The 27,941-nt window shown below is 38.8% G+C and overlaps 1 protein-coding gene across 1 annotated transcript in view; it reads left to right on the top strand.

Annotated features, from left to right (window-relative positions):
* LOC110060536 (uncharacterized) overlaps nucleotides 1-27,941 on the top strand; it is a 95,740-nt gene that overhangs the window by 52,818 nt on the left and 14,981 nt on the right. Inside the window, exons 4-6 of the mRNA XM_089288618.1 lie at nucleotides 4,967-5,015; nucleotides 19,040-19,276; nucleotides 19,707-19,928. Coding sequence (XP_089144744.1) covers nucleotides 4,967-5,015; nucleotides 19,040-19,276; nucleotides 19,707-19,928 — 508 coding nt within the window. The remainder of the gene's footprint in view (nucleotides 1-4,966; nucleotides 5,016-19,039; nucleotides 19,277-19,706; nucleotides 19,929-27,941) is intronic.

Genomic DNA, 27,941 nt, shown 5'->3' on the forward strand with positions numbered 1-27,941 from the left:
GCCAAGTTTTATTTGACGCATTGTTGGGTTTCATGTTATCTAATCCTCCCAGAATACAATTTACAAAAGTTATTTGATGTGCTTTTCTTTCTTTGCCCAATTAAGAAACTTCGAATGAAAAAATCCTTGATTGGTTTATGTTTTAACTTGGGGAGCTCTATTATTTTCCTCCATGCAACCATGATATAACCTTGCACATATTTTAAAAGTGGAAATTGCGACAATCGTGACGTTAACTTGCTAAGTTTTTAATTTAGGATAAACAATCATTGCATGAAGCTTAGAAATCGTGTGTATCGTGCTATGACTTTAAAAGTAATCAATCAGGCATAATGTTAGTCCCCTGGGTTGTATTTCTTCTCTTTTAATAAAAGAAAAATGTTTCACTTACATTGGAGAGTTTGGTCTTCAGAAACACGCTGTGTTGTCGGCAGAACATCGTTACGAATAGGTGATGAGTAAGAACAATAGCATGAATATTATGCATACTCAATGACCCCAGAATCTGGGTTACACTCTTAAAGGGGCATGAAGTTGAAGTTGTCATGTATTTAATGAAAAACGTAATTCCATATTATGCCAAGGTTAGCCCGTGTCAGTCATCATTCACTGGGAAACTCACCGGTTTGCTCATAGAACACTTTGATTTATTGTGGTCGATTGCGAAAGCAATTAAGAAGCCTCAAAGGCCACAGAATATTCTATATTGTGCAACTACCAGTACAAGACAGTGGAAACGTGTCTGTCCAAAGGAGATGTGTTTTTTCCTGTCCCAACCGGAGCTAGGAAAAGCTTGATATTAGAGCTAACTTAGCATGTTTTTGATTGTCTAAATAGCTGCAATAGTAATCCCATCGTCTTGGTACAAGTGGTTCCGCTGTTTTCGCTTATGAAAGATCAGGTCTTGAACCTAAATTCCTGTGGCATTTCAGTGTCTTACTTAGGAGATTGTTCAGAACAACAATTGCAGAGCATTTTAGTTAAAAAATGTATCGATACGTTCCTCAATTCAAGTCAAGGACTTGCAAAGGTAAGCTGAGACACCAGTTGCAAGTCCCGCTAGTCCTCAATTTTTTGCGTGAAATGCAAACAAAAACCCTTCAAGCAAAACAAGTTGACCTCTTGTGACAAACTCACGACTTTGTTGCTCGTTCGATTGATCACTTCGTGAACTTCACAATGCCACTTTTCGGCGTAAAACCTTGCAGCTCACTTAGCTATTCTACCCTGAAATTCATGAGGTTGACTTGTGGCAAGTTTAGGCATGCTTCCAGTTCAAGAATTCCTGCAGAAGCATCATTGAGACAAGAAATTCATACCACGGAGTAGCCAAGTGTAGTTGAGGTAAATTTTGCTCCGAGTTTTTCACTCAAATTTCCATGCATTTTTGTGCATATTTCAGGCTAAATTGACCCAATCTTTCTAATCTGAGTATCTTTGGAAAGATCTTTTTGTCCTGCAAAACATGAATACAAGTGATGTCAATTTTTGTCGAAGGTGATGACATCAGAAGTGGAACAAAGGCCAATGCTCATGGCGGCCAGTTATGGCTGGCACAGCCATCAGTGGGTTAACTTAGTTAAGATTAGGAGCAAGCTGCTCAGTGGTTGCCTTGGCGTTAGTGTTTATTGGTGTACTTTGTGGTTTGCCAGTGTTTGCTGGGGTTGCATTGCCTTTCGATGATAGTTGTCACGATGTATACAGTGTGTGCTGGGTCAGCAGTAATTGCAACTTTAGTTCCTAATCTGTTACCTTTCTCTAGTTCAGTCACAGGAATGATTGTTTTTAGTGCATGAAATACACTTTTGTGATGGCAAGGGGGCTTTTGTCCCTGATGGTATTTGGCAGTTCAGTTCCCCTCAATGTCATTTGTATTACGTGCAGTTCACGAAAAAAAGAATCCAGTCAAAACCATTTATGTTTGCGCAAAATTTTTCAGTTTGTGAATGAAAGTCTCAATTAAGTAGCGTTGTTTACGTGATATGATAAGAACAACTACAGACCAATTTCTGTGCTTCCTGTTATCTCTAAAATACTACAGAAACACATATGTGAACACTTGTGCAGTTTCCTTAAGCAGAATGATCTGTTTCACCATCTCAAGTCTGGTTTCACAAACTGTGCGGGGTGACGATCGTCAGCCAGCGTTCATTTGACCAACACATGGATGACCTATGTAAGAAGTTAGCATAGAGAATCGCTGTGTTGTGGAAAATTAGATGCTCACTGCTTCTTGATCAAAGGAAACTTTATTATAACGCAATGATTACGCAGACAACGTTGTATGCCTAAACTGTGTGGACATCCTGCTCTGTAGAAAACATTCAGAAAGTGTTCAGGCTACAGAAATGCGCAGCCCGTGTAATACTGGATGCCAACACAAAAGTGCACAGTGTGAAACTTTTTAAACAATTAGGTTGGGTTCCATTTTACCATAAAGTGAAAATAAATAAGTCAATATTGGTATGTAAATGGATTTTAGGGGAGTGCCCATCTTATCTTACCCTGATGCTTATTAGAAATGCAGACGTGGATCGAAGAACGAGCAGACATGGTCAATTAAACCTTGACTGCCTGCAATTCAAACAGGAGTCTGAGGGTGGAAGGTGTTTCTCAGTATCGACTAGCTGCCTCTTGAACATGATGCCTGCCCATATCAAAAACCAACCTAACCTTAACAGCTTCAAACATCCATTTTTATACATTTTATGGACAGTTATAAGGAATTGGACCATTTTATCATGTAAATTTTTAATTTTTCAATTTTCTTGTTTGAATTGTTAGACTTGATCCAATGCTTCACTTTTTAATATTTTAGTGTATCTTATATCTCAGTTTTTTTAGTATAATGGTTGCATATTTGAAAATCAGTTTCTATATTTGTAATTTTTAAAACTTCATCTTTTTTATTCGGTAAATATTTATACGAGGACCGCAGGTTTTTCAGTTATTACTGTTGTGTGCTACCCTCATTAAATAAAGTTGATTATTATTATTGTTATTATTATTATTATTATTATTATTATTATTACGGAGTAATACTGTCTTCTTGTTAAAACATGTCTTGGAATCAATGCCAAGATACTCATTTGAAGTGGTTTTCTCTGTCAAAACCAAAGAAATTACCAATGGCTAGTTATGAATGAGAACACTGCTGGAGTTTTGAAATTTGTTTTTGTCGCAGGTAAATGCAATGAGATATTTTTGTTTGTTAGTTTCAAATGGCAACTTGACACGTGTTTTTCATGCACAAGTAGTTTCAATTAAAACTGACGAATCAGTGACTTGTTCACACAGTCAGAATAAACAAACAAGAAGCCAAGCTAGTGGGCCGTCCAGACTTGATATCAATGTTTGGACATCCCTTTTTTAGTCTGGCATTTTAATATCTTGCATTAATGGAAAAAAACGGAAATTTTCAGCAGGGATTTTCTGAAGACTTTATGACGGCAAGTTAAACCACAAATTAATTAGATTAGACTTTGAGGCGACACAGTGGTTCTTTCGTTTTGAAACAGATTCCTTGCATAGCTCAAAGAGGTAAACTTATATTTTTCTTTAACTGACTTTGTCACCGAAAAGGCTCTCAGGCATTGAGAAGGGTAATGGGATAAGGAAACTTGCCTTGATCAACCAGCGATACCCATGGCACCTTTCAGTATTGTTGTGTACGCTTTTACACTCATGAAGGACAACCTCCCTCAAAACAGCTGTATTCTAAACAATGTCGTAGTTAATGTTTGCATACTTTAGGTTTAAGATAATAGAGGCTATTCATATCCAGTTGGAACAACCTACATTAAACCAACAATTTTACCATGGAATTTAAAGCTTTCTTTATAGTGTCACATTGTCATGTATTGTCTAATTGAAGGTTTTCGTGCAAAAAGGGTGTATATAGCTTTTTGGGCTGATTTTTATCTTTTGCAGGATTGAGTTAATTTTTGGCAGACTGACTTGTTTTGACATGAAAAGCATCGTCGCGTAATTGTTTTTGTTGATTTACACTTTGTTTTTGAGAAATAATGTACAGTATGCAAAACACTCAGTTTTCCAAGGGTATCTTTAGGAGATCTTTTGTTGAATGAAAAACGAAAGAAACCTTTTGTTTTGCTAATGAAGTCACCGAAGCATGGCATTTGCTGCAAGTTTTATTGTTCATATAATTATGCTATTCTCTTACTGTTGCTTCATTAGCGCAAGCGAATAAGGTGCTGAACGGGCCGGATTCGAGTTTGTTTTGTAGGGACCCCGGTTTGATACGAGGCCGGTCAATTTTTTCTGTGGCCTATTTCTCTACTTCTTTCAAAAATGAAAACATCTATTCAAAAAAAAACATCGCTGTCGAAGGTGCTAAAAGTAACTGTTTAAGTTCGCGTCAAGTTGAAATCCTCCTTTGAAGGATTCGCTCCAAAGATGCTGCTTGGAAAACTGAGTTCTTTTGCATACAGCTGTAAGTTCTTTCTCGAAAACGAAGCACAAATCAGCAAAAACAATTATGCAATGATGCTTTTCATGTCAAAACAAGTCAGTCTGCCAAAAATTATCTCGATCCTGCAAAAAATAAAAATCAGCCCAAAAAGCTATATATGCCCTTTTTGCACAAAAGCCTTCAATTGTTCTTGTTACGATTGTCCATTTACACATTCTTAGGCTCACATTGTTGTTTTTCATTGTTTACCTTTGATCCGCTTATTCTCGCTAAGACTTCTGGTATTACATGTGCCTCTCAGTGCCATGTTGTTTTGATCAAAGTTCAGTTGGCACATAAGACAAGTTTAAAACTTGTCTGCTGCCGGGTGTCTTGACAATTTTTGTCACCTTCATAGACAAAAATTTCTTCTTTCTAGACTATCCTGCAAATCACCACAGGCATGAGGGTTGCATACAACACATTGTAATCCATTATATTTATATGTAATTGTCACATTTCTCAATGGTCCTCTATGAATTTTTTCTCATGCAGGCTGCTGCTTGTTGGTTGTACCATGATTTCTGGAGTAGGACTACTACAGGTGCAGTAATAAAAATTTCTACCTTAAATGTTAGTATTTCCTTTATTATAGTGTGTGGTGGTTGACTGGGGCATTGTGTTGTGTTCCTGGGCGAGACATTTTACTCGCACTGTGCTGCTCTCCATCCAGGTGTATATTAGGTAATGGTTAATTTATTTCTGGGCAGTAACCTTGTGATGAGCCAGCATCCCATCTAGGGGGGAGTAGTCACTTCATACTATAGAAACTGGAGGTAGGTGCCAGCCTGATGGGCCCCTTGGCTTGTATGCAGACTTTACCTTTATTATTGTATATGAGATTCAATGATGATTTGAAAAAAGTGAGACACAATTTTAGCCCCGGTTGGGATCTACACAACCAAGAACAAAGTTTGGTCAGCTATCGTCTGTGACTGACCATTGTTTGCAATCCTGTTTTATGCTGTGTAACTTGCTATCTTTTGACCTTTATCAAGATTAACATGTTTATATGGATTATGGTTACTGTACACCTTAAGAGGCGTCTCGTGTCTAAACAAAGTAGCACGTCTGGTTTAAACTGTAGATAAACCTGAATTGTCAAATTTTTCATGACCTCTAAATGTAAGCTTCTAAATCACCTTTTTAAGGCTACAGGTCAAAGGGAATTTGTTCATTTGCCCTCATATTTAGAAAGTAGCTATTATAACTTATTAACCGTGTAGCAACTGCGGTTTTTAAAATAAGAAAAAAAACGCTTTTTGTTGCCTATTTCTGGTGGAAGTGGAAAGAAAATTTAAGAGCTGGTTTTTGTGTCCACTACGCTTGTGTAGCAGTCACTGTTGCCATGGTCTGAGTTTTCCTAAAGTAAGTATCAAGTAACAATGCAATATATTTTGGAGCCAATCTGCACAACAGATATCCACCTTGGGTCTCTTGCAAATGCTTCGTATCAATGATGATAGTTTTGCGGATAGTCATCTATGGCAAACAAAAATCTCGGCTGCCTCCTTTGGTCTCAGCTACTGGAAGTTTTCTTCAAAATTGAGGTGAGTTTTTTAAGATTTTACAACATTTGCTGCTCACAGCTTTCATATTTTGTTTCCAACTGATCGGACAAAAGGTTGTGAGAGGATTTGTCACTTTTAGGTCGATCTAAACAAATTTCTATGGTATTGAGTATTCCAACTTGATTTACCAACACATACTGATTTTAAATAACTTAAATTATAAACAACTCTTGCTGATAAACACTTCATAATTTTGGAAGCACTTTCAGCATTGTATGAGGAAAACCTCTCTGGAGGAATATTGTGCCCCATTGTGGAATTATTGAGCCCCTTTGGAGGAACATTGAGCTCCAATGTGGGATAATGAGCCTCTTTGTAGGAATGTAGAGTTACTATGTTGTGATAATCTAACTACTAAACTTGTAGTGATTGAGGTAGGTGGGTATTGTTTATTTATCCACAGTGTCAATTCACATACAGTGATACATGCTCCTCCATCAAGCCATACTTACTAAACTAATTAAATTATGTAATGTAACTGAATTAACATATAGATTTAGGCCAGCCTAAAAGCGTAGCTCCAGGGCCGGGTTGTTCAGAGCCCGAGTAAGCTAACCCAGGAAAAGGTAGAATTTTGATTTGAGTTTTCAACTTTGCGGTGAGGTTTTCTGTATATTGTTTGGCCTTCTGTTTTGAGTTTTAATAATCACCATATACACAAAACAAAGCAGCAAAAAACATTTGTATAGAAGAAAAAGTTATAATTTGGTTAACTTTTAATCCTGGGTTAGCGTTAACCGCCTTCCGAACAATCCTGCCCTGTTTTCAACAAGTTGATCTGACATGAGCCCGCAATTCAATCGAAAACCAGCACTTGGTCAGCGGTCAACTTCAAAAAATGCGTGACCTCGATGACCTGTAAACTTGAGCCTGCGATATGGTCACATGATACTGGTCAGCGGATACCTTGTTTTGACAGATGTCAATTGATCATAACATTGATGTCCAATATCAAAGAAGTTCATGGTAAAGCAAGGGTGCATATCTCTGTCAACCTATTATTTGGAGTATGGCCGCCATGTTGCACGACTCTGTCATCGTCACTGTCGCCGTCTCCGTCGCCGTTGTGCATACGTGCCCACAAGCAATACCGCTAGCCATGATAATCATGAGAAAATCAACTCGTGGGTTTCATTTTCTTTCCTATATGAGTATGGGGCTCCGCTTGGCGGCCCTTTGGGCCGCCGGAGCTCCGCTAATAATGTTATCTTGAGAGAATTATACTAAAAACTATAAAAAAACCTTTCCTCTATAATTATAGCTATCGTGATTTAATCGTAATTATATAAAAGATTTAAAAGAGCTAAGAGTGGGCTGTATCTTAGCACTCAAAAGCAAGCTGTTCCAGAGAACAGAACTGCGATATTGAAACTTCTTAAACTACTGGTATGAAAGCTGTGCTGAATCTGTACCAAAGTTCTTGTGAAAGACACGAAACAACTACTCCAGATAACTGTGATATGTTAGATTTTTAAAGCTAAAACCAGTTTAAAGCTGAACTTGATTGCTTTCTGATTGATATCCTAAAACAGCATGATGATTATATTGATATTCCCTTAATCACAGCAGCCTTAAAGAAATACAAATGTTAACATTTTCTGTTTTCTTTGTCTCTCTAGTTGTTTTTTTATGCATTATTTAAGTAACTTTTATTAATTTCTAAATGTAATTGAAATAAAGTACATGTATGTTCAAATGAGTCATCAACTACTACATGTATGTACAGCCTGACTGTCAGAAAGCTTTGTAAAAAATCAAAATTTAATTGACTTTTGCATTCCAAAGGCAGGGAACCATCCAGAATTCCTGAGTGGTGGTGACCGTTTTTTCGAAATGTTGCACACCAATTATATGGTGGTCCGACCTACATTTCATTGGAATATTAGAGCTTTAGGTGTTTGCTCAATGAGGATTATTGAATGCAAAATTGAGGATTCCAGAATAGAATATCTAACAAATTGGTCACAATAACGTACATGTACATGGTGTGATAATCTCATTATTCAAGCTCTTGCTAAGAAACATACATTGTAATATAGATTTAGCCAAGCCTGAAAGAGGAGCTCCTGTTTGCGAAAACTAACCAGAAAGAAAAAAGAGGGTTTCTTGGATCAGAAAAAAGGATCAAATGTGAGCATGTAATTGTTCAGCATGTGGTTTCACTATCTTTTCCAGTTAAATTTAAACAAACTGATGAGAGATTGTTCAAGGAATATGTACATGTAGGAAGAAACGTCAAAAACGTGCCAGGGGTTAATTTGCACCAAAATTTTGCCTTTGCTTGTACTCCCTGCTTCTCCCCCAAAGTGATAACCTGGCTTGAGCCTGCAATCCAGTGGAAAAAAAAAGCAGTCCCTGGTCAGTGGTCGATGAGCTCTAAACCTGCACCTGTGATGTAGTCACGTGATACTGGTCAGTGGATAGCTTGTTTTGACAGCTGCAATTAACTGTAACATGGATGCCCAAAATTAAGGACACACTACCTGTTGTCTGTGGCGTCCCTCAAGGCAGTCCCTTCAGCACCACAGAATTGCAGCGTCCAGAGCTATGTGGACGACACTAAGCTAGTTGTATCCTTCAAAATGAAAGATACTGTAAACGCCTTTGCTGACTTAAGAGTTGATTTGCATAGAATAGGCCAATGGTGTTCCAACAACCATTTATTGTTGAACCCAAGCAAAACTAAACTCATGGTGTTTGGCAGCAGGCAAATGCATTCCAGACTGGACACTCCCAGCCTCACCTTCATGGGAAGAGAACTCGTACCGGAGCACACCGCTAAAGATCTTGGGGTGATTTTGGACAAGAACCTGACCTATGACGAACACATTACCAAAACTGTCTCCTCCTGTATGTCTTGTCTCGGTCAAATAAGCCGCACAAAGCATGTTTTTGACAAATGCACCCTACTAACTATTATAAATACTTTAGTTTTTAGTAAACTTTTTTATTGTTCGAACGTGTGGGCGAATACATCAAAAAGTAATATAAATAAATTACAAGGTATTCAGAATTTTGCCGCTCAAATTGCGACCAGTACACACAAATATGATCACATCACACCAGTTTTAAAAGAGCTTAAATGGCTACCAGTCGCGACTCAGTTATATTTCAGGAGCGCTATCATGGCCTACAAATGTCTAACATCTCGCGTGCTGGAGTATCTGTCTTCCCAGTTCAGTAAGCGAGGAGAAATAAGCGGACGTGCCACAAGAAGTTCACAAATGCTGAACATTCCTCTTTTTAAGTCTGCCAGTGGTCAGAGAACGTTCTACTACAGAACAGTCAGTATCTGGAACTCCATGGATAGCTCTCTAAAAACTCGCGAGAAAGTATCTGCTTTTAAGTTTTATCTTAAACGTAAACTTATCAAGGATTTTATAGATTCCTAATTCTAGTTAATTAATTTTAAGTCTGAATATTATCTTAGAGTTTTTAAGTAGTTTTAAATTATTATTGTATTGTCTTTGAAAAGCCTCTAAAGGGAAAGTCAATAAAGTATGTATGTATGTATGTATGTATGTATGTATGTATGTATGTATGTATGTATGTATGTATGTATGTATGTATGTATGTATGTATGTATGTATGTATGTATGTATGTATGTATGTATGTATGTATGTATGTATGTATGTATGTATGTATGTATGTATGTATGTATGTATGTATGTATGTATGTATGTATGTATGTATGTATGTATGTATGTATGTATGTATGTATGTATGTATGTATGTATGTATGTATGTATGTATGTATGTATGTATGTATGTATGTATGTATGTATGTATGTATGTATGTATGTATGTATGTATGTATGTATGTATGTATGTATGTATGTATGTATGTATGTATGTATGTATGTATGTATGTATGTATGTATGTATGTATGTATGTATGTATGTATGTATGTATGTATGTATGTATGTATGTATGTATGTATGTATGTATGTATGTATGTATGTATGTATGTATGTATGTATGTATGTATGTATGTATGTATGTATGTATGTATGTATGTATGTATGTATGTATGTATGTATGTATGTATGTATGTATGTATGTATGTATGTATGTATGTATGTATGTATGTATGTATGTATGTATGTATGTATGTATGTATGTATGTATGTATGTATGTATGTATGTATGTATGTATGTATGTAGTGTACTCCGGGCTCTTTTGTTCAATATCTATGTAAATGACTTACCAGCTGTTAGTGAGAGACATTATTCATAATGATTTATATTTAATCCCTAACTGGTGTTTTGACAATCTTCCTCTGCTCAACCCTGAAAAGACAAGCTCATGGCCTTTGGCAGCCGCCCGATGATTCGCAGATTATCCGATTTCAAGCTTTCTCTGCTCAGAAAGTACCTAGTGCCATCAGAGTCCATCAAAGATCTCAATATAACTTTTGACCCCACTCTGATTGGATAAACACATCTCAGTGACAGTTTCATCTTGCATGGGTAAATTAGCTCAGATTAATTGAGCAAAGCACACATTTAACCCCAACCTATTAGTGACCATCATAAATGCGCTTGTTTTTAGTGGATTGTACCACTCTTCAGTCTGGTCTAACACCTCCACCCATAATGTGCAAAAACTACAACTCATCCAGAACTTCGCTGCTTGGATTATTGCTGGTGCAAGGAAATTTGAACACATAACTCCATCACTCAAAAACTTGGGGTGGCTGCACGTAAAAACGCAGCTTCATTTCTTTGCATTTATGTGTATGACGGGCTGTGCCCCGACTTACCTGACGTCAAAGTTTGTAACAAGAGGACAGATATCTGACTGCAAAACAAGAAACTCACGACAACTTGACATTCCTTTATGTAAAATGCGGGTGGTCAGAGGACATATTTCAATACCGGATAGTAAACTTATGGAATTCATTAGATAAAGATTTAAAACTGTGCAAAGGTTCAGTAAACTTTACGAAAAATCTTAAAGCAAAGATGCTTGACGAGGTTTTGAAACAACGAAATAATGTTACACTGTTTAATTCGTTTTATTTTTATTATATTTTTTATTGTATTTTTATTGTATTTACATGCTACTGTTCACTGAAAAACCCATTTTTGGGAGTGTGCAATAAAGTTTCATTCATTTCATTCATACCTCAGTTTGTGAGATCTTTACCTTTTTATAAAGCCTGAAGAAAGCGACAGATACACTTTTTTGCAGAACTTCCCCATAGAGGTCATTATGGGAAGTGCACTCTTTCCTCTGGGGCTGGGCTTAAGCTTGGGAAATTTGTTAACTAGAAAAGCAAAATGATGTTTCAAATTGGTTAGCATTTTCAGAGAAATATAGAATACTGTCAAGAGGTTTGAATAAGACTTTTGGTGGAAAATCTGGGTAACTTTATGGTGACATTAGATTTTTAACTGTTCCTGTGATTAACATTTCGCAAATGGAAAGTGCAAGCGTTAGCTTTGTCCGGTTTTGCCAGTACAGTAAATACAGTTATTGTGTTACTGCTATTTGGCTAGTGCTGCTTCATATACCGGTAACTATTTTCTATGGATAATTTTGAGGTAATTTACTTTCAGTAAATTTCTCTGCACAGTTTTAAGCTTCCTTATAAGCAGCTTCTTGTTTAATCCTACTCTGTAATTTTGTACTACAATTAAAAATGGCAAAACGCAGACACATGTTTTAGTGCTTTGGGTCTGGAAACTGTGAAAAACAAACTCGCCTTGACTTCTAACTTTCAAAAGGTGATTTGGACTCATTAAGAGTGAATTCTTCTAATTAGCAGACATAGCACGTCAGAAGTCGAAAAATCGATTTTTCTGTCTTTTCGTCCACAATTAGCCCTTAGGTAGATATGAAACGTGATATAGTTTTTTGGAGCTCGAAGCGCTTTAAATTCGAGAAAATCGAGGAAAATGATTTCCGCCTTGACGGTCGCCAAAATGGCTGATGACAAAGGCTTAAAATTAGTAATCTAAACTTAATTTGAGTTCGCGTGTAAAGGAAAACCAAAACTTATCGATACTTTTTCTACAAAGACAAAGTATTCCGCTGTCCAAAACAGGTTAGAACGTGACTTGAGCGCCATTTGAGAATAAACACACAATTTTTAAAAAAATCCCTTTCCGTTACTAGGTCAAATTCCTAATTTATGAATAAAATTCAGAGATATTTTTCGACATGTGCCATAACTCCAAATTCCTTGAAACTTCACCTTTGGAACAATTTTATGTTGTTGTGAGACATGTATTAAAATCAGCTAGGGTTATTCTTCAAGTGCTTTTTGAGGCCCAGCTGAAAAACCCCGATTTTACCTAAAACGTCACGAAAAGTAAACAATGGACTTCTGCGTGTTGGTCTGAGGGCAAGCGGGTATAGGCATTTAAAGTCCTTGTATTAGTTTCTTGTACTGAACACTTTTATGTAGTTGTAAGACATGTATCAAAATCAGCTTGGGTTATTCTTCGAGTTGTTTTTAACGCGCCACTGAAATAACCGGATTTTAATGAAAGCATCTGTGGCGTGACAGGCATGACAATAGTCATGTGATTAGCTAGTCATATGTACCTTGGCACCTCATGGCGCAGTAGTTGTTGTAGACGAAAACCCGAACTGGACATAAATAGTTTTAGTGTCCAACACCAAGCTGGTGAGTAAACAGTCGACTGAAGAGGCCGCCATCTTGTTTTTGCGTGATGTCTGATACTGAAGAAACGGCACCTGTGGCCGCTGCTCCTTTCATGCTGCCTCCAGCGAATTTGCCGCCCCCAAAACCGCTAGTAGTGGATGACAACCTGGCTACTAATTGGAAACAGTGGATATGAAATTGTGGCGGGAATTTACAAGCAAGCTGATCTTGTTCGAGTGTCAACATTGCTATCGGTCATCGGAGAAGATGCTGTCAAAGCATTTGATACGTTTGTTTGGAGCGAAGGCCAGAAGGGAGACAGTATTAAGGATGTGTTAACCAAATTTGACGAATATTGCAAACCCTGCACTCAGGTAATCTATGAACGCTATCGTTTCAATAATCGTAAACAAGAGGCAGGCGAAAGTATAAGTGCATACGTGACCGAGTTGTGTGTGATTGCCAAGAACTGTGCTCATGACGAAATGCAAAGCCACAGAGCAGAGCAGTTAGCGATTAAAGACAATTGCTAGCGGAACAGAGGAGACAGTTGGCACGGTTAAAACAGAAAACAAGAATGATCAAGGACTGAACTCAAGAAAGCAACCACAATGCCAATTCTGTGGTTATCATCATGCAAATTGCCGATGCCCTGCCTATGGGCAAACCTGCCGAAAATGCAGACAAAAGAACCACTTTCAGTCAAAGTGTTGATCAAGCACCCCACACATGAACACTGTAGAAGAAGTAACTGAAGAAGTCTTTCGTATAAGTCAAGTTGGGAGCGGCTTGGGTGGCAAGCAAAGGACTCAAAGTCAGGTGACATTCCAACTAGACACAGGTGCAGAATGCAACCTCCTTTCACCGAAGGATTACCAACGAGTTACAGGGGACGTGGATTTGAAACAAGTCAATCGCTGTTCACACAAGTTTATAAAAACTTATACAAATGAACCGTACAAGATAATGGGGTTGACAGAACTCCCCATATGGTGCCATGGTAAAAGAGATGTGTTGCTTTTCAACATTACAGAAGATGACCTTGCACCACTGTTATCATACAGCACCTGTATTGATCTGGGGCTTGTCACAATTAATGACTGTGATAGCACAGTGGCATCAAATTCCAACGGTCTCGAGCCGACTCCTGGTGTTGTGTAATGACAGTGGCTACTGACCTTTTAGATGAATACAAAGATGTTTTTGAAGGCTTGGGGTACCTCCCAGGCGAGTATCACATAGTCACCAATGATGCAGTACCACCCGTGGTGCATCCACCTTGCCGTGTACCAGTGGCTTTATGAAACCAGATCAAAGAGAAACTGGATGAGATGGTAGCCAGTGACGTCATCACCCCGTTAACTGAACCAACCAAGTTGGTCTCCAGTATGTCGGTCGTTGTCAAACCCAACAAGTTGTGCACATGCCTTGACCCTCGCGATTTGAACAAAGCCATCCTGTTGAGAGCATTACCAAATGCCCACAGTGGAGGAAGTTGCGACCCAACTTTCACAAGCAAAGAAGTTCACTGTTGTAGACGCCAAAGATGGTTTCTGGCAGAAACATCTTGACACTGAGTCCAGTTGCAAAATCATGTTCAATACACCATTTGGGCGGTATCGATAGAACAGGATGCCATTTGGTATTTGTTCAGCACCTGAAGTGTGGCAACGCACCATGCACGAGTTTGTGGAGGATCTGAAAGTAGTGGAAGTGATAGCAGAAGACTTCCTGATTGCTGGATTTGGCAGTACCGACAAAGAAGTAAACAACAGTCTCGAGAGACATGAGCGCGCTTTTCTTGAGAAATGCTGCTTGTGGAACCTGAAGTTGAATCGTGCCAAAGTGAAACAGCACCAGTCAAGTGTGAAATTCATGAGTCACCTACTTACTTCTCAGGGCCTAAGACCTGACCCTGAGAAAATTCAGGCCATATTGCAGATGCCTGAACCGGAGGATGTCACTGCGCTGAAGCGATTCCTGGGGATGGTGACCTATCTTGAAAAGTTTATGCCTCACCTATCAGAGATGACAGAGCCACTCAGACACCTAGAAGACAAGAATGTGGAGTGGCAGTGGTTGCCACAACACTCCCTCGCAATGAACACAATCAAGAAGTTCCTGACAGAGGCACCTGTTCTTCGCTATTATGATGTAAGCAAGCCAATCATCGTCCAATGTGAGCCAGTCTGGCTTAGGAGCTGTATTGCTGCAAGATGGCCAGCCTGTTTGTTATGCTTCCTGAGCCCTTACTGACACAGAATCCCGTTACGCACAAATTGAGAAAGAGATGCTTGCCATCACCTGGTCGTGTGACAAGTTCGACCAATACCTCTACGGACGAGACATAGTCACCATTGAGACTGACCATGAAACATTGAAGTCAGTATTCAAAAAAGAAATTCACAAGTCACCCAAGCGCCTGCAGCGAATGTGTCTGGCCCTACAAAAGTACAACCTTGAAGTACAATACAAGAAAGGACCACTCATGCATATAGCAGATGCATTGAGTCGTGCATATCTGAAGACCACTGATGGAGCGCAGATGGAGTTCTGTGAGATTCGTGCTCTGAGACAGTTGATCATGAAGAGCATATTCCAGTAGAACCCCCGAAATGAGATGTTTTCCGTGAACAAATTGCTGCAGATGCTGATATCCAGGAACTTATCCGCATTATCAAGCAAGGGTGGCCTGACAAGAAAAAGTGCCCCTCTGCTGTCCTACTGTATTATGATGAGCAAAGCGAGTTGATAGAGTCGCAGGGTCTAGTTTTCCGTGGTGAACAGCTTGTAGTACCCCTGTCACTTCGAAAGGACATGTTAAATCAGCTTCACATTAGTCACATTGGCATTGGAGGATGTATTCGTCGTGCTTGTGAAATATTGTATTGGCCAAGAATGAGTGCTGAAATAAGAGACTTTGTTTCACGTTGTACAATCTGCCAAACATACCGTCCAGCACAGGCCCGCGAGGAGCTTCAACCAAATGAACTTCCTTCGCGCCCTTGGCAGAAAATTGGTGCTGATCTGTTTGTCATTGGGCAGCAGACACTCCTGATTATGGTGGACTACTGGTCCAATTTCTTTGAAGTAGTTGAGATTCACAGGAAGACCGCACAAGCTGTAATTACTCAATTCAAGGTGCAGTGTGCCCGCCATGGCATTCCTGAAGTGCTGATCAGCGATAATGGTCCTGAATTTGACAACCAGGAGTTCAAGAATTTCTCCACTGATTGGCAGTTTGAGCACCGAACTTCAAGTCCAAGATATCCACAATTGAATGGAAAAGTGGAAAATGCTGTGAAAACCTGCAAAGCACTGCTCTTGAAAGCAAAGGCAGACAAATGAGACTTATTATTGGCGATCCTCGCTTAGCACAACACCCCAAGTGAGGGATTCAGCACCTCACCAGTTCAAAGGCTGATGGCTCGGCGCACGTGCACTTTGCTGCCAACTGCTGAAAAGTTACTCCAGCCAAACAGTGACTTGAAGACCACAGCGAGAAGCCTAGCAGCTAGGAAAAGATTGCAGTGCAAGCAGTACAACAGAGGCACAAAGAACCTCATTCCCCTGAAGGTGGGTGAGGCAATCCGAATGAAACTACCTGGGGAGCAGAAATGGAGCTTAGGTTGCTGCTCACCTCTTCTTGGCTGACGCTCATATGAAGGTCAGGTAGATGGACGGCGCTTCCGCAGAAACCGCCGCCAGCTGCGCTCCACCCTCGAGCCATCACCAGTACCAAGTAGCAACAATGAAGAGCCGCCTCAGACTGAGAACAAAAGCAGGTCACCACATCAGCCTGAGAATGAAAGCAGATCACCTGTTGTGCCAGAGCCTGTACCAGACCAGTGCCAAACCCCCTCTCTCCCTGTGATTCAGAAGAATGACACATTGTCCCCAGCACACTCTGTCCCAGACAGTACAGAACCAGTCGCAGCACTCCTACCTAGACGTTCCGGGCAAACCAGACGTACCCCTACCTGGCTGGAGGATTATGACTTATGTTGAACACTTGAACATTGAATTGAACTTGCCTCTATTCTTTTTTTGTTGTTGCTTTTAATGTTGTAAGGGAAAGGGATGTGGCGTGACATGCGTGACGACAGTCATGTGATTAGCTAGTCACGTGTACCTTGGCACCTTGTGGCACAGCAGTTGTTGTAGACCAAAACCCGAACTGGACATTAAAAGTTTTGTTGTAGTTTCAGCCCGTAGCTCTGTCATTTTATTGTCATTCCAACTCAACAGCATCAGCAAGAAGTAAACATTAGACTGCGTGCGTGTTTTTCTGAGGCCAAGAGAGTCCGCTGAAGTAAAGTGGTTTAACTTCTTTTATTATCATATTTTCGTTCTGCAGGTCAATATGCTTCTTTTAAAGTAAAATAAAATGATAACATGAGTTTATTCATGCACTCAAGAGTACATTTACTGACAAGGAATATTTCAATCTTTTTACGTTAATTAGATTACTGACAAACGGAAAATGTGTAGATTTCAGTCACGGCACCGCAATTCTAAACAGTTCAACCTGTTTAACTGTGTACATGCATACGTAACGTTACAGAGTTGCATTTACTTCAGTTGAATATGGAAAACGGGACTGCAAAGTAAATGCAAACAGGCGCTTATTTTCCAACCTTGTAATGTAGAATGTGTCCATTTAAAAGTGGGAAGGTAGAACGGGGTATACTAACCTGCGCCGACAAAAGCAACATTGATCACAAGCAATCCACTGGCAATCCTGACATAGCAGTCTTAGGATTTTCATTCTATTCTTCTCTCCTTCGTGACTTCTTCATGGAATGGTTACCATGTTGGATAGCGGCAAATTGGTGTCACCCAACCTGTCTTTTCCTATCACTGCCAAATAGGATTCGCTGACCTCTGACTTTCCTTTACAATCTTGTTCATCAGTTTATGCGCTGATAATGGAAGAATAACTGACCAGAGTCCACCCGCATTGCTAAGCAATTCTTCTTATCCAAAAAACAACAGTTCATATTTTTTGAACATCCCAGAGGAGAAACGACAGAAACTTCTGTCGTCCGACCTTCAATCTGCTGTATATATGACCTGTCACGCCTTCCGAAAGCAAATGAAGTGTTAGCAAAAGTTTCAAAACTAATTTAGGGTAGAGCTTCAATCATTATATGGTTGCAGTATGTTTTACACGACGGCAAAAGAAAAAAAATGCAATACATGCACGTCTAAACTCCACAGAATTCTCTTGGGAAAATTCAACCTACTTACTGGGTAAAATTAATTAGCTTAATTAAATGGATTTGGCGTGCTTAAATATTCTATCCTGCAGTCCAGCTAACTATTGCAAGCGGGTCCTTTTAGTGAGTCATGGATTGCCAATCGCAGAAAGTCGAAACAAAGTGACAACAGAAGTAAAAAAACTTTGCATTGGCGGAAAATATTTCTGACCGAACTTTTAATTGGAATTCGCGAGACCTATTGTACTCCGATTTGTTTTTTTGTTAACTAAACTATACAATGTATATTGACAAAAGTACAAAAGACTATCGGAAACACGTTTTACTTCGGAAATAAACGGCCACCCTTTTGTAAAACAACCCACTCTGTAGGACATAGTAAATTCCACGGCCGGGAATGAAACTGTGACTTGCAAACAAAATAAACAATGAAACTTAAGATTTCTTTACCAAATTTAACCTGTACATCTGGTCCTAAAATGACTTTGAAATACCTTTGTGCAAAGGAACTTGATAGGTTATAGAAAACGCAACTGTTTTAAGCTTTAATTCAGTAAATATCTCCTTTAGTGACTAGTTATCTTAAATTAATTATTGGACGGCCACGTAGTAAAAAGTTTTTGACTTCCTGTTTCGTCTTGGTGTGAAATCGACATCTCGTCACAAATGTCGGGCATTCGAAAACAAACTCGGATTAAATAAAGTTACTTTAGCGTTGAGATTGAACTGTTTTACCGTTATATTATAGGTGCAAGCAAACAATTTGCTTATTAGTACAAAGAACTCATAATAAAAGGACTTAAATGCTTGTACCCGCTTGTCCTCAGACCAACACACGTAAGTCCATTGTTTACTTTTCGTGATGTTTTAGGTAAAATTGGGGTTTTTCAGCCGGGCCTCAACAAGCACTCGAAGAATAAGCCAAGCTGATTTTAATACATGTTTTACAACAGCATAAAAGTGTTCCAAAGGCGAAGTTTCCAAAGGACTGATGTATTAAGCATTGTACAGTCTAAAAAAGTGTAGTCAAAATGATTATTTTTTGCCAATCAAGCCACCTTAAGGTATACAGTAGCCTGAATATGGTATTGATTATGGCTAAGATATGTAAGGTTTGTGCACATGCTAATAAATGGGTCATAAATTAATATGAATGTCGTAGGTTACCCAAGGTTGTCCTCATTTGTCAACTCTGGACATTGGCTACTGCTATAGAATTTTAAATCATGGCACACTGTCAGTGGGAGTGAGTGCTTTTCCTCCAAATCTGACAGAATTGACTCTACATGGAGTGCAGATGTCCACAGATTTACTTATTGGCCTTGTGGACAAACTAGCTTACATCAAAAGATTGACTCTGTGTGGCATGAAAGCTGTTGATGATGATTCTTTAGAGCAAGTAAGTTTTTATATTATTAAGTGCCTTTGTGGATTGGGGACAATCCCTTTCTAATTGTGTTAGGCAAACAATGGTCACTAAATCAGAAGTTAAAGTAAATTAAAGGTTTCTTAATCAATTGAACAATATGCTACAGCTGGTATATGAATGAGATGTAGGGCCCTTATAGGAATCTTTATCAGTTAGATTCCCACTGAGAGGCATGTCATATTTGTCAAAAATAAATTGTTTTAAGAATACTGTCTGAAAGGTCCTCATGAAATAGTAATAGTTTTTTTTCAACTTCATAGGCAAACTCTCCTGGACCATTTCATTCTCAGTTACAAAAGGAAAATGTTGGATATTGTGCACAAAATTGACATTCTTCCTGATTTGTATTTTTTGAGTGGGCATCTCTGTAACTTGACAAGTGACAGTTTTTTCTTTCCAGATTTGTTTAGCAGCAGGACGGACCTTGACGTCTTTGGACCTAAGTGGTTGTGCTAGTTTGACAGACACTGGTCTGTCAGCCATCAGCAAACACTGTCAAACCATTGAATCTCTTAAAGTTTCTTTCTGCCCTAATATTTCTGGCAAGAGCTTGAAACCACTGTTCATCTGCCCAAGGAGAGGCCGAGACTTCAAAGCATTCGTGGCTAATGGATGTAAAATGGTGAGTTTTCAAAGCATTTCAAAAATAATTTAGTAAGATGAGTAGATCTCACTAAGAGCTAACTCATAATAACTTTGAGAAAGAGAACAACAGTTACGCAATGTTAATTTGTGTAATTGCAGCCGTTTTACCTGTTTTGTGAAAATTTTGAAGAGCTTTCCGTCGAAAATTAGTTGTACATGTAGTTGATTGGTATGCAACAAAGGTGGTTGTATATGGTTGTATAATTCGAGCCATCGATAGCTTTGTCATCGGTTTTTAACCGACACTTTGCCAAAAATTACATGCAAGGGTGTCACTCGAGAAGTGCGTTTCTTCTGCGAAGAATTATTGCTATTTTTAAGTTGGAAAATATTTGTTTTCCAAGTTGTAGTGTTGGAATGATTTCACTGCTTCACTCCTGCACTCCCTCACACCCTCCCTCACTCCCTCACTCCTTCACGCCCTCACTCCCTCACTCCTTCACTTCCCGTTAGACATTTGGAAAGCACTGTTCAAGAAAGGATCCGGCGCGCACTTGTAGACCCGACTTGTGTACTAGAGTGATCAGCAGAAATCAAGCCTGAAAACAGAAATTATTATTAGGGAGCTTAAGCAAACCATGACGACGACGGCAACAAGAACATCACTAAACAAAAGGTTTAATGAGCAAAACAATAGCTGTGCACGTGCGTTATACATTTTTGTACATTTCTTTGCCGTCCTCTGCAAAACAAGAACGTGAAATGATCAAGTTCTACGTCGTCTACGAAACGTGGACGACGACGGCTAGTTTTTCGCATTTCCATTTGGGACTATACGCCGTCGTTGCATATTTAACCCGAGCAAGTTTTTAGAGCCATTGGCATACTGAACAGAGCTAGACATTTTGCGAATTTTGCTTGTAAAATATGAATTCATTTTTTACTAGGCGTCGTCCTCGGCGTTGTCGTCGTCGTTGCTTAAGCTCCCTAATATTTCCTCGAGTGCACGGCCCTAAAGGATACTTTGACAGCTAAAAATGGTGATGTTACGTCATCAACACCCTAAGCGAAACCAGAATCCTTGACAATGAAGAAGAAATGGAAAAATAATCAGTAGTTACCACAAGGACTCGAACTCCCAATGTCCGCATGTCAAGCCAGCAGTTATCACACTGCGCTACTTGTACATCAGTTGCTGGAGGGCAAAAATATTAATGATTTATTTACGTACCGCAGGCTCAAGTGTTTGGTTCAGTCTATACCTCACTTTTGACCAAACAAAATGATCTTGCCATTTTTGAATACAGCACAAGGAAGACATGTACAGATACTTTAATGTAGAATGTGTAGGGAGGCCTGAGTAACAAACGGTTTCTTAACGTTGAACTTTTTCATTTTGCAAATATCACAACACACCCCTGAATGGAAAAAGGATTTATGGGCTTGTTCGAAAGCTAGACTGCCCTCACATCACAAGTAGTTCCTTAATGAGCAATGCCTCATAACACCCTTTCATAATTTATTTTCCAAGTTCAGTGGCTCGCAGCCACTTCGATTATTTTTATAATTACTTTTACGTTTATTGCTTGAACATTTTCATTTTCCTGTTAAAAAGCAAACCATCCCTTAGTAGCTGGGAGGAAAAAAAAAGCAGCGCTTACCAGGATTCGCACCGATGACCCTCCATCCAAGTTATGACCCTCAGACTGAAACCTTACCACTGTGCCACACTGTAATTTTGGCTTTTCATCAGGGAATACAGCTATTAATTCATCACAGTCTGGTTGAAACCGCTGATTGATTGATGATTACCGCAGGCTTAAATGGTTCGTGAAGTGAGTACTACAAATTCAAATGGTTGTTGTTTTCTGCTGGAAATCACTCAATATGCTCACCAAATGACTTGTTTTACTGGCCATGTCATCTATTTATGGATATTTCGGATGCTGGACAGGTTTTAATCCTGACTCTCCGCTGAGCTCAGGCGATCGCTTGGTGTGTACTCGTGCTTGTAAAAGTCATCTGACTACAAAGTGCATGGCTTGTTTCAAAAACCTTAGCTATTCGCCATTTTGATCAGTTGGAAGCGTGCTCTTGTGTGAGTAGTTTCTATCCATTGATTCAACGTTTTTTTAGTGCAATGAAGGAATGAATATGTTTGTAATGACGCAAGTCCTAATAAGGACAGAAGCATCGATCTTATCAGAATCGCCCTCGACTCGATTGGGTAATTCTAAAGGAAAGGAGACTTAGAATAAATGTGGATTTGGTCTCATTTGAAAGAAATTAAGTTCATTATGGTTATATTTGTAAAGTATTGTGTACATAACACATTCAGAGTTTTGTTAGAACTCATTGCAGTTGTAACGATTAAAACAGCTCAAGTGTTCCACCTAAATAAACTTAAAGATTATCTGTAAATTACTGATTATTGTTCAATTTATGCTGTGTCACGCAAACCTTAGCCGCCTACTTTTTGGAATGAACCTGCTACTCAAAAACCAACTGACAACCCTGTGGGACTCAGTTATTGATGTTGTTATGCATTTAAAAAGCAAAACATCTTGACACTACATGTATAAGTTCACTTGACATGTGCAAACGGTGCCCAGCTCAGGGAGTTAAAAATCTGTCTCACATAGGACAAGGCACAACATGCTGCACAAAATAGGGCTTAACTGAGAGATTGTTGTTGTGTTTTGTCCCACAGGGACTAAGAGCTAAATAAATCATTACTATTAGAGGATAAATTAAGTAAGTAAACAGTGTTCTGCCCTAAATTTCCCACTTAAAATTTATAACGACTTTTCTACCTTCTCACTTCTAGCAATTCACCTCCCAGATACTGACATGTAAAAACAACACTCCAACTGAATGGAATAAAACTAAGCATAAGACCACAAGTATGCACTGCAGGCCAATTTTTGAAGCGGTGATGCGGTGAATAAAAATCCCAACTTGCGGTGTTGTGGTGATGTGAAACCCTTCGGTGTGTGATGTTTGTGTTTTTCATGCTACGGTGTTCGGTAAAATAAAGTTATTTGCGGTGCTGTGGTTTCTTTTTTGACCTTTTTCAGATCTAAATTTAGCATCCAAACTTCGTTAATCCGTGCTAGTTTATGACAAGGACGTACCATTGTTTTTAACAAAATACAGACCAACTCTGTCTAGTTAAACTTCAATATGCTTCAGGTACCAATCCAAAGCTGTTTTCGTTAATACATAACTTGACAAGTAACTTTACCTCTGCCACGATGCACCTGGAGCTGGACTGAATTTATTTTTGACTGCATAGCTGTTTCAGCTGATTGTGATGTGTTCATTTCGTGGAAAATTGTTAATGCCGCCGAGAGAATAGAAAGTTAACCAAGATAAAAGTTCGATTTACCCGGTGATCAACCATGGTTTGGGTCAGTAACCAAGGTTGAGATGACAGATATATTAAGTCCACTTGCGGTTGCATGGTATCATGGGTCAATCTCACGTTTGTTTTCATGGCAAAAAAAGTAAGCCAAATCCGGACCAGCCACTCGAACAATGTATTCGAACGTACGTCTAGATAGTCTGAAGTTCTCTTTCTACCATTTTTCAACGAAATTTCCGTGTAAAAGGGTTTCAAACCAGAATTGGTTAGCGAAGTCATTAAAAGCATTTTCTTTCTCAGTGATTTCTGAAAGTTGCATAGTTTTGGAATTTGAATTGCCTGGTTAGCGTGTTAAATGAATGGAAACAGATGTCACATTTAACTAGAGAATGTTGGTCTTGCTGTAAACGAACACCTGGAAAAAATGTTCGGCTAGTTGATCGGCCTGGTGAATAACATTTTATTTATTTTACATGAATGTAAATGATTATGTTGTTCGGGTCCCTTGTGGTCTGAGTTCATTGACAGTAAATTAAAAATCACAAACAGAGCCTGAATTATGAAATTTCCAAACCATTTCGATTTTCGTCCTTTGGGCAAGCGAGAAGATTTTCATGAACGCAAATCGAATGGGAGCTTTAAAATTACTTACAGGCCAACATTTAAGGTTGTTCTTTTGTTTATGTTTTGAATTCATGCCGAGTTAATGTCAAAACATGACATAAAAGTCATACTGAACAAAAATCTTAGGAAGCGAATCACATGTATTTTACATGTATATATTTTAATCAACTTATTTTAATGTAGTAGTATACACGAGCCCACAAGCTTTGTAGCTTTGATTCTTATCGTGTTGAAATAAAGGTTTTATGTTTGTGAGTTACAAGGACAGAATATAGCTGGCCAAAAATCCAAGTAATCACATGCGTAGAGCAGTGCGTAGTGTTAAAACGAACTCGACAAGAACTTCTGACTACGATGTAAACAGAGTTTAATTGACAGAGATCAATGTTCCATACAGACTCAAATGAAACGAATCACGTGCCAAGACGAAGGTAGAATTAAACCACGTGCTGTAAGCTTAGCCGTAAGTCGTATGATGTAAACCGTATGCCGGTTCGAATTTGGTTTGCACACGCACTGAACTTGACTTGATAGAATAGACGAGTAACAGTGTATAGAGAAACTATGGCCCAATGCCGAGTAGAAGTTGACGCAGTGAAATCTGCACTTGAACTGACCTAACCGAGGAAAACTCGTGGATATATCTAACCGGAGAACACGTACGCAAAACCTAGCGGTTATGACTATTTCCCTAACGGACATAGCAGCTGAAGGCTGGTCAACCACAGTAGATTAAGTAAGTAAGTAAGGCCTTGTTTGAAAGTGACAATTACTTGATAACATCTACGGTAAAGTAAGTTCCTGCGACCAAAAAACGAATTAAGATCACGTTTCAAAACCAACAATGTTTATGTTTATGTTATGATCGACGAGTTAAACTTTAAATCAAGTGTAACGCACATAGTGTCATCCACGTTTGAATCCTATCTACTCGCCCCTTAATGCGAACTGAAAGCATTTAAACTTAGTTGAGTGATTCAAACGGAAAAACTTGAGTAATATATTGTCACTAAGTCCATGCAAAATGGTTCATCACAATCAAGCTAATAAAGGAACAGCTGTTCTCCTGACGTTACAAGCAAACTTCTTGGTTGAGGACACAGACTGCTAGCAGTCTCTCTTTTGCTCAAAACCTGTGGGGAAGAACGCAAAGAAGAATGCAAAAAGAGAAACTGCTTGCAGTCTATTGAGCACATCAAGATCAACAATGTTTAGCTGCTCTCGTGGAGTCTAGGAGTCTCTAGAAGAATGATCTTGTTGATGGGACGTTCCAGGAATGCAGACTTGTTTTTCAGCCTGACTTTCCTCACAAGCCCGTCTCTCTTGTTTGTTTTTACTTCCAGGATGTGACTAATGGGCCTCAAGTTTTCTACCATGAGTACAATGTCTCCAGTTTCAAAGTAACACCTTTATTTTTGCAGTGATTGCCTTCTCGCTTATAGCGATTAAACTCCCAGATACTGACTTTTAAAAACAAGCTCCAATCAAGTGGAATAAAACTAAGAATAAGCTCACAAGCACGCATTTCGGACCTATTTTTAGTTGATATGTTTATTCTAGTTACGTACTAAGTTGTTCTTTAGTTGATAGTTGATGTGATTCTTGTTATGTACTTGTTGAAACCGTAACACCTATTGTCAGCTGTCTTAAAGTACACATTATTCAAATTTGAACACAATCTTGCTACTGAAGGTGACAGAGATGACTTGCAAACTTAAGAGCAAATGTCACGAAAAACCAAGCAAAATTTGAATCTGGCGGCAAAAGTCAAAAAATCGATTTTTCTCTCTTTTCGTCCACAAGTAGCCCTTAGGTAGATATGAAACATGATGTAGTTTTTTTGAGCTCAAAGCGCTTTAAATTCAAGAAAACGGGGAAAACGATTTTCACCTCGACGGTCAACAAAATGGGCGATCGCAATGGCTTAAAATTAGTAATCTAAACTCAATTTACGTTTGCGTGTAAAGAAGAACCAAAACTTATCGATACTTTTTCTGGAAAGACAGAGTATTTAGCTATCCAAAACAGGTTAGAACTTAACTTGAGCGCCATGTGGGAATAAACACACACTTTTTAAAAAAAATCCCTTTCCGTTTCTAGGTCGAATTCCTAATTTACGAATAAAATTCAGAGATATTTTTCGACATGTGCCATAATTCCAAATTCCTTGAAACTTCACCTTTGGACTACTTTAATATTGTTGTAAAACATGTATTAAAATCAGCTAGGGTTATTCTTCGAGTGTTTTTTGAGACCCCGCTGAAAAATCCCGATTTTACCTAAAACACCATGAAAAGTAAACAATGGACTTCTGCGTGTTGGTCTGAGGGCAAGCGGGTACAGGCATTTAAGTCCTCATATTATGAGCTCTTTGTACTAATAAGCAAATTGTTTGCTTGCACCTGTAATATAACGGCGAAAGAGTACAATCTCAACGCCAAAGTAACTTTATTTAATCCGAGTATGTTTCATTGCTTCAAATGCCAGACATTTGTGACGAGATGTCGATTTCACACCAAGGCGAAACAGGAAGTCAAAAACTTTTTGCTACGCGGCCTTCCAATAATTCATTTAAGATAACTAACTAAAGGAGACATTTACTGAATTAAAGCTTAAAACAGTTGCCTTTTCTGTAACCTATCAAGTTCGTTTGCAAAAAGTTATTTCAGAGTCATTTCAGGACCGGCAATACAAGTTTCATTGTTTATTTTGCTTGCAAGTCACGGTTTCATTCCTGGCGGTGGAATTTACTATGTACCTCAGAGTGGGTTGTTTTACAAAAGGGCAGCCGTTTATTTCCGAAGTAAACATGTTTCCGATAGTCTTTTGTACTTTGGCAATATATAGTTTAGTTAAAATATGTATCTACAAACAAATCGAAGTAAAATAGGTCTCGCGAATTCCAATTAAAAGTTCGGTCAGAAATATTTTCCGCCAGTGCAAAGTTTTTTTTTGACTAATGTTTTCACTTTGTTTCGACTTTCAGCGATTGGCAATCCATGACTCACAAAAAGACCCGCTTGCAATAGTTTGCTGGACTGCAGGATAGAGTATTTAAGCACGCCAAATCCATTTAAGCTAATTAATTTTACCCAGTAAGTAGGTTGAATTTTCCCAAGAGAATTCAATTTTAGACATCACGCTGCATGTAAAAACGATATGTATCCTCAGTTCTCTTGTTCTTCTTTGCTTTGTATTTTCTTTTCCGTTTTTGCCGTCGTCTAAAACATACTGCAACCATGTAATGATCGAAGCTCTACCCAAAATTAATTTTAAGACTTTTGCTAACACTTCGTTCGCTTTCGGAAGGCATGATGCGTCATATCTACAGCAGATCGAAGGTCGGACGACAGAAGTTCGCAAATGCGGGTCTTTTTTAAAGGTTTCTTTCGTTTCTCCTTTGTTATGTTTCAAAAATATGAACTGTTGTTTTTTGGATGAGAAGAATTGCTAAGTAATGCGGGTGGACTCTGGTCAGTTATTCTTCCATTATCGGCACATAAACTGATGAACGAGATTGTCGAGGAAAGTCAGAGGTCAGCGAATCCTAATTGGCAGTGACACGAAAAGACAGGTTGGGTGACACCAATTTGCCGCTATCCAACATGGTATCCATTCCAAGAAGAGGTCACGAAGGAGAGAAGAATAGAATGAAAATCCTCAGACTTATAAGTGCTGCTATGTCAGGATTGCCAGCGGAAATCTTTCTTGCGATCAATGTTGTTTTGTCGGCTCAGTGTTAAATGGACACGTGCTACATTAGACGGTTGGAAAATAAGCGCCTGCTCGCATTAACTTTGTAGTCCCATTTTCCATAGTCAACTGAAGTAAATGCAGCTCTGTAACTCAATTTATACATGTACACAGTTATACAGGTTGAATTGTTTAGAATTTTAGAATTGCGGTGCCGTGACTCTGAAATCTACACATTGTCCGTCTGTCAGTAATCTAATTAACGTAAAAAGATTGAAATATTTCTTGTGGGTGAAGGTACTTTTGATTGCATGAATAAACTCTTGTTATCACTTTATTTTACTTTGAAAGAAGCACATTGACCTCCAG

Source organism: Orbicella faveolata, unplaced genomic scaffold, assembly GCF_042242905.1.
Source record: "Orbicella faveolata isolate gen_17 unplaced genomic scaffold, um_ofav_v1 contig_1, whole genome shotgun sequence".
NCBI lineage: Eukaryota > Metazoa > Cnidaria > Anthozoa > Scleractinia > Merulinidae > Orbicella > Orbicella faveolata.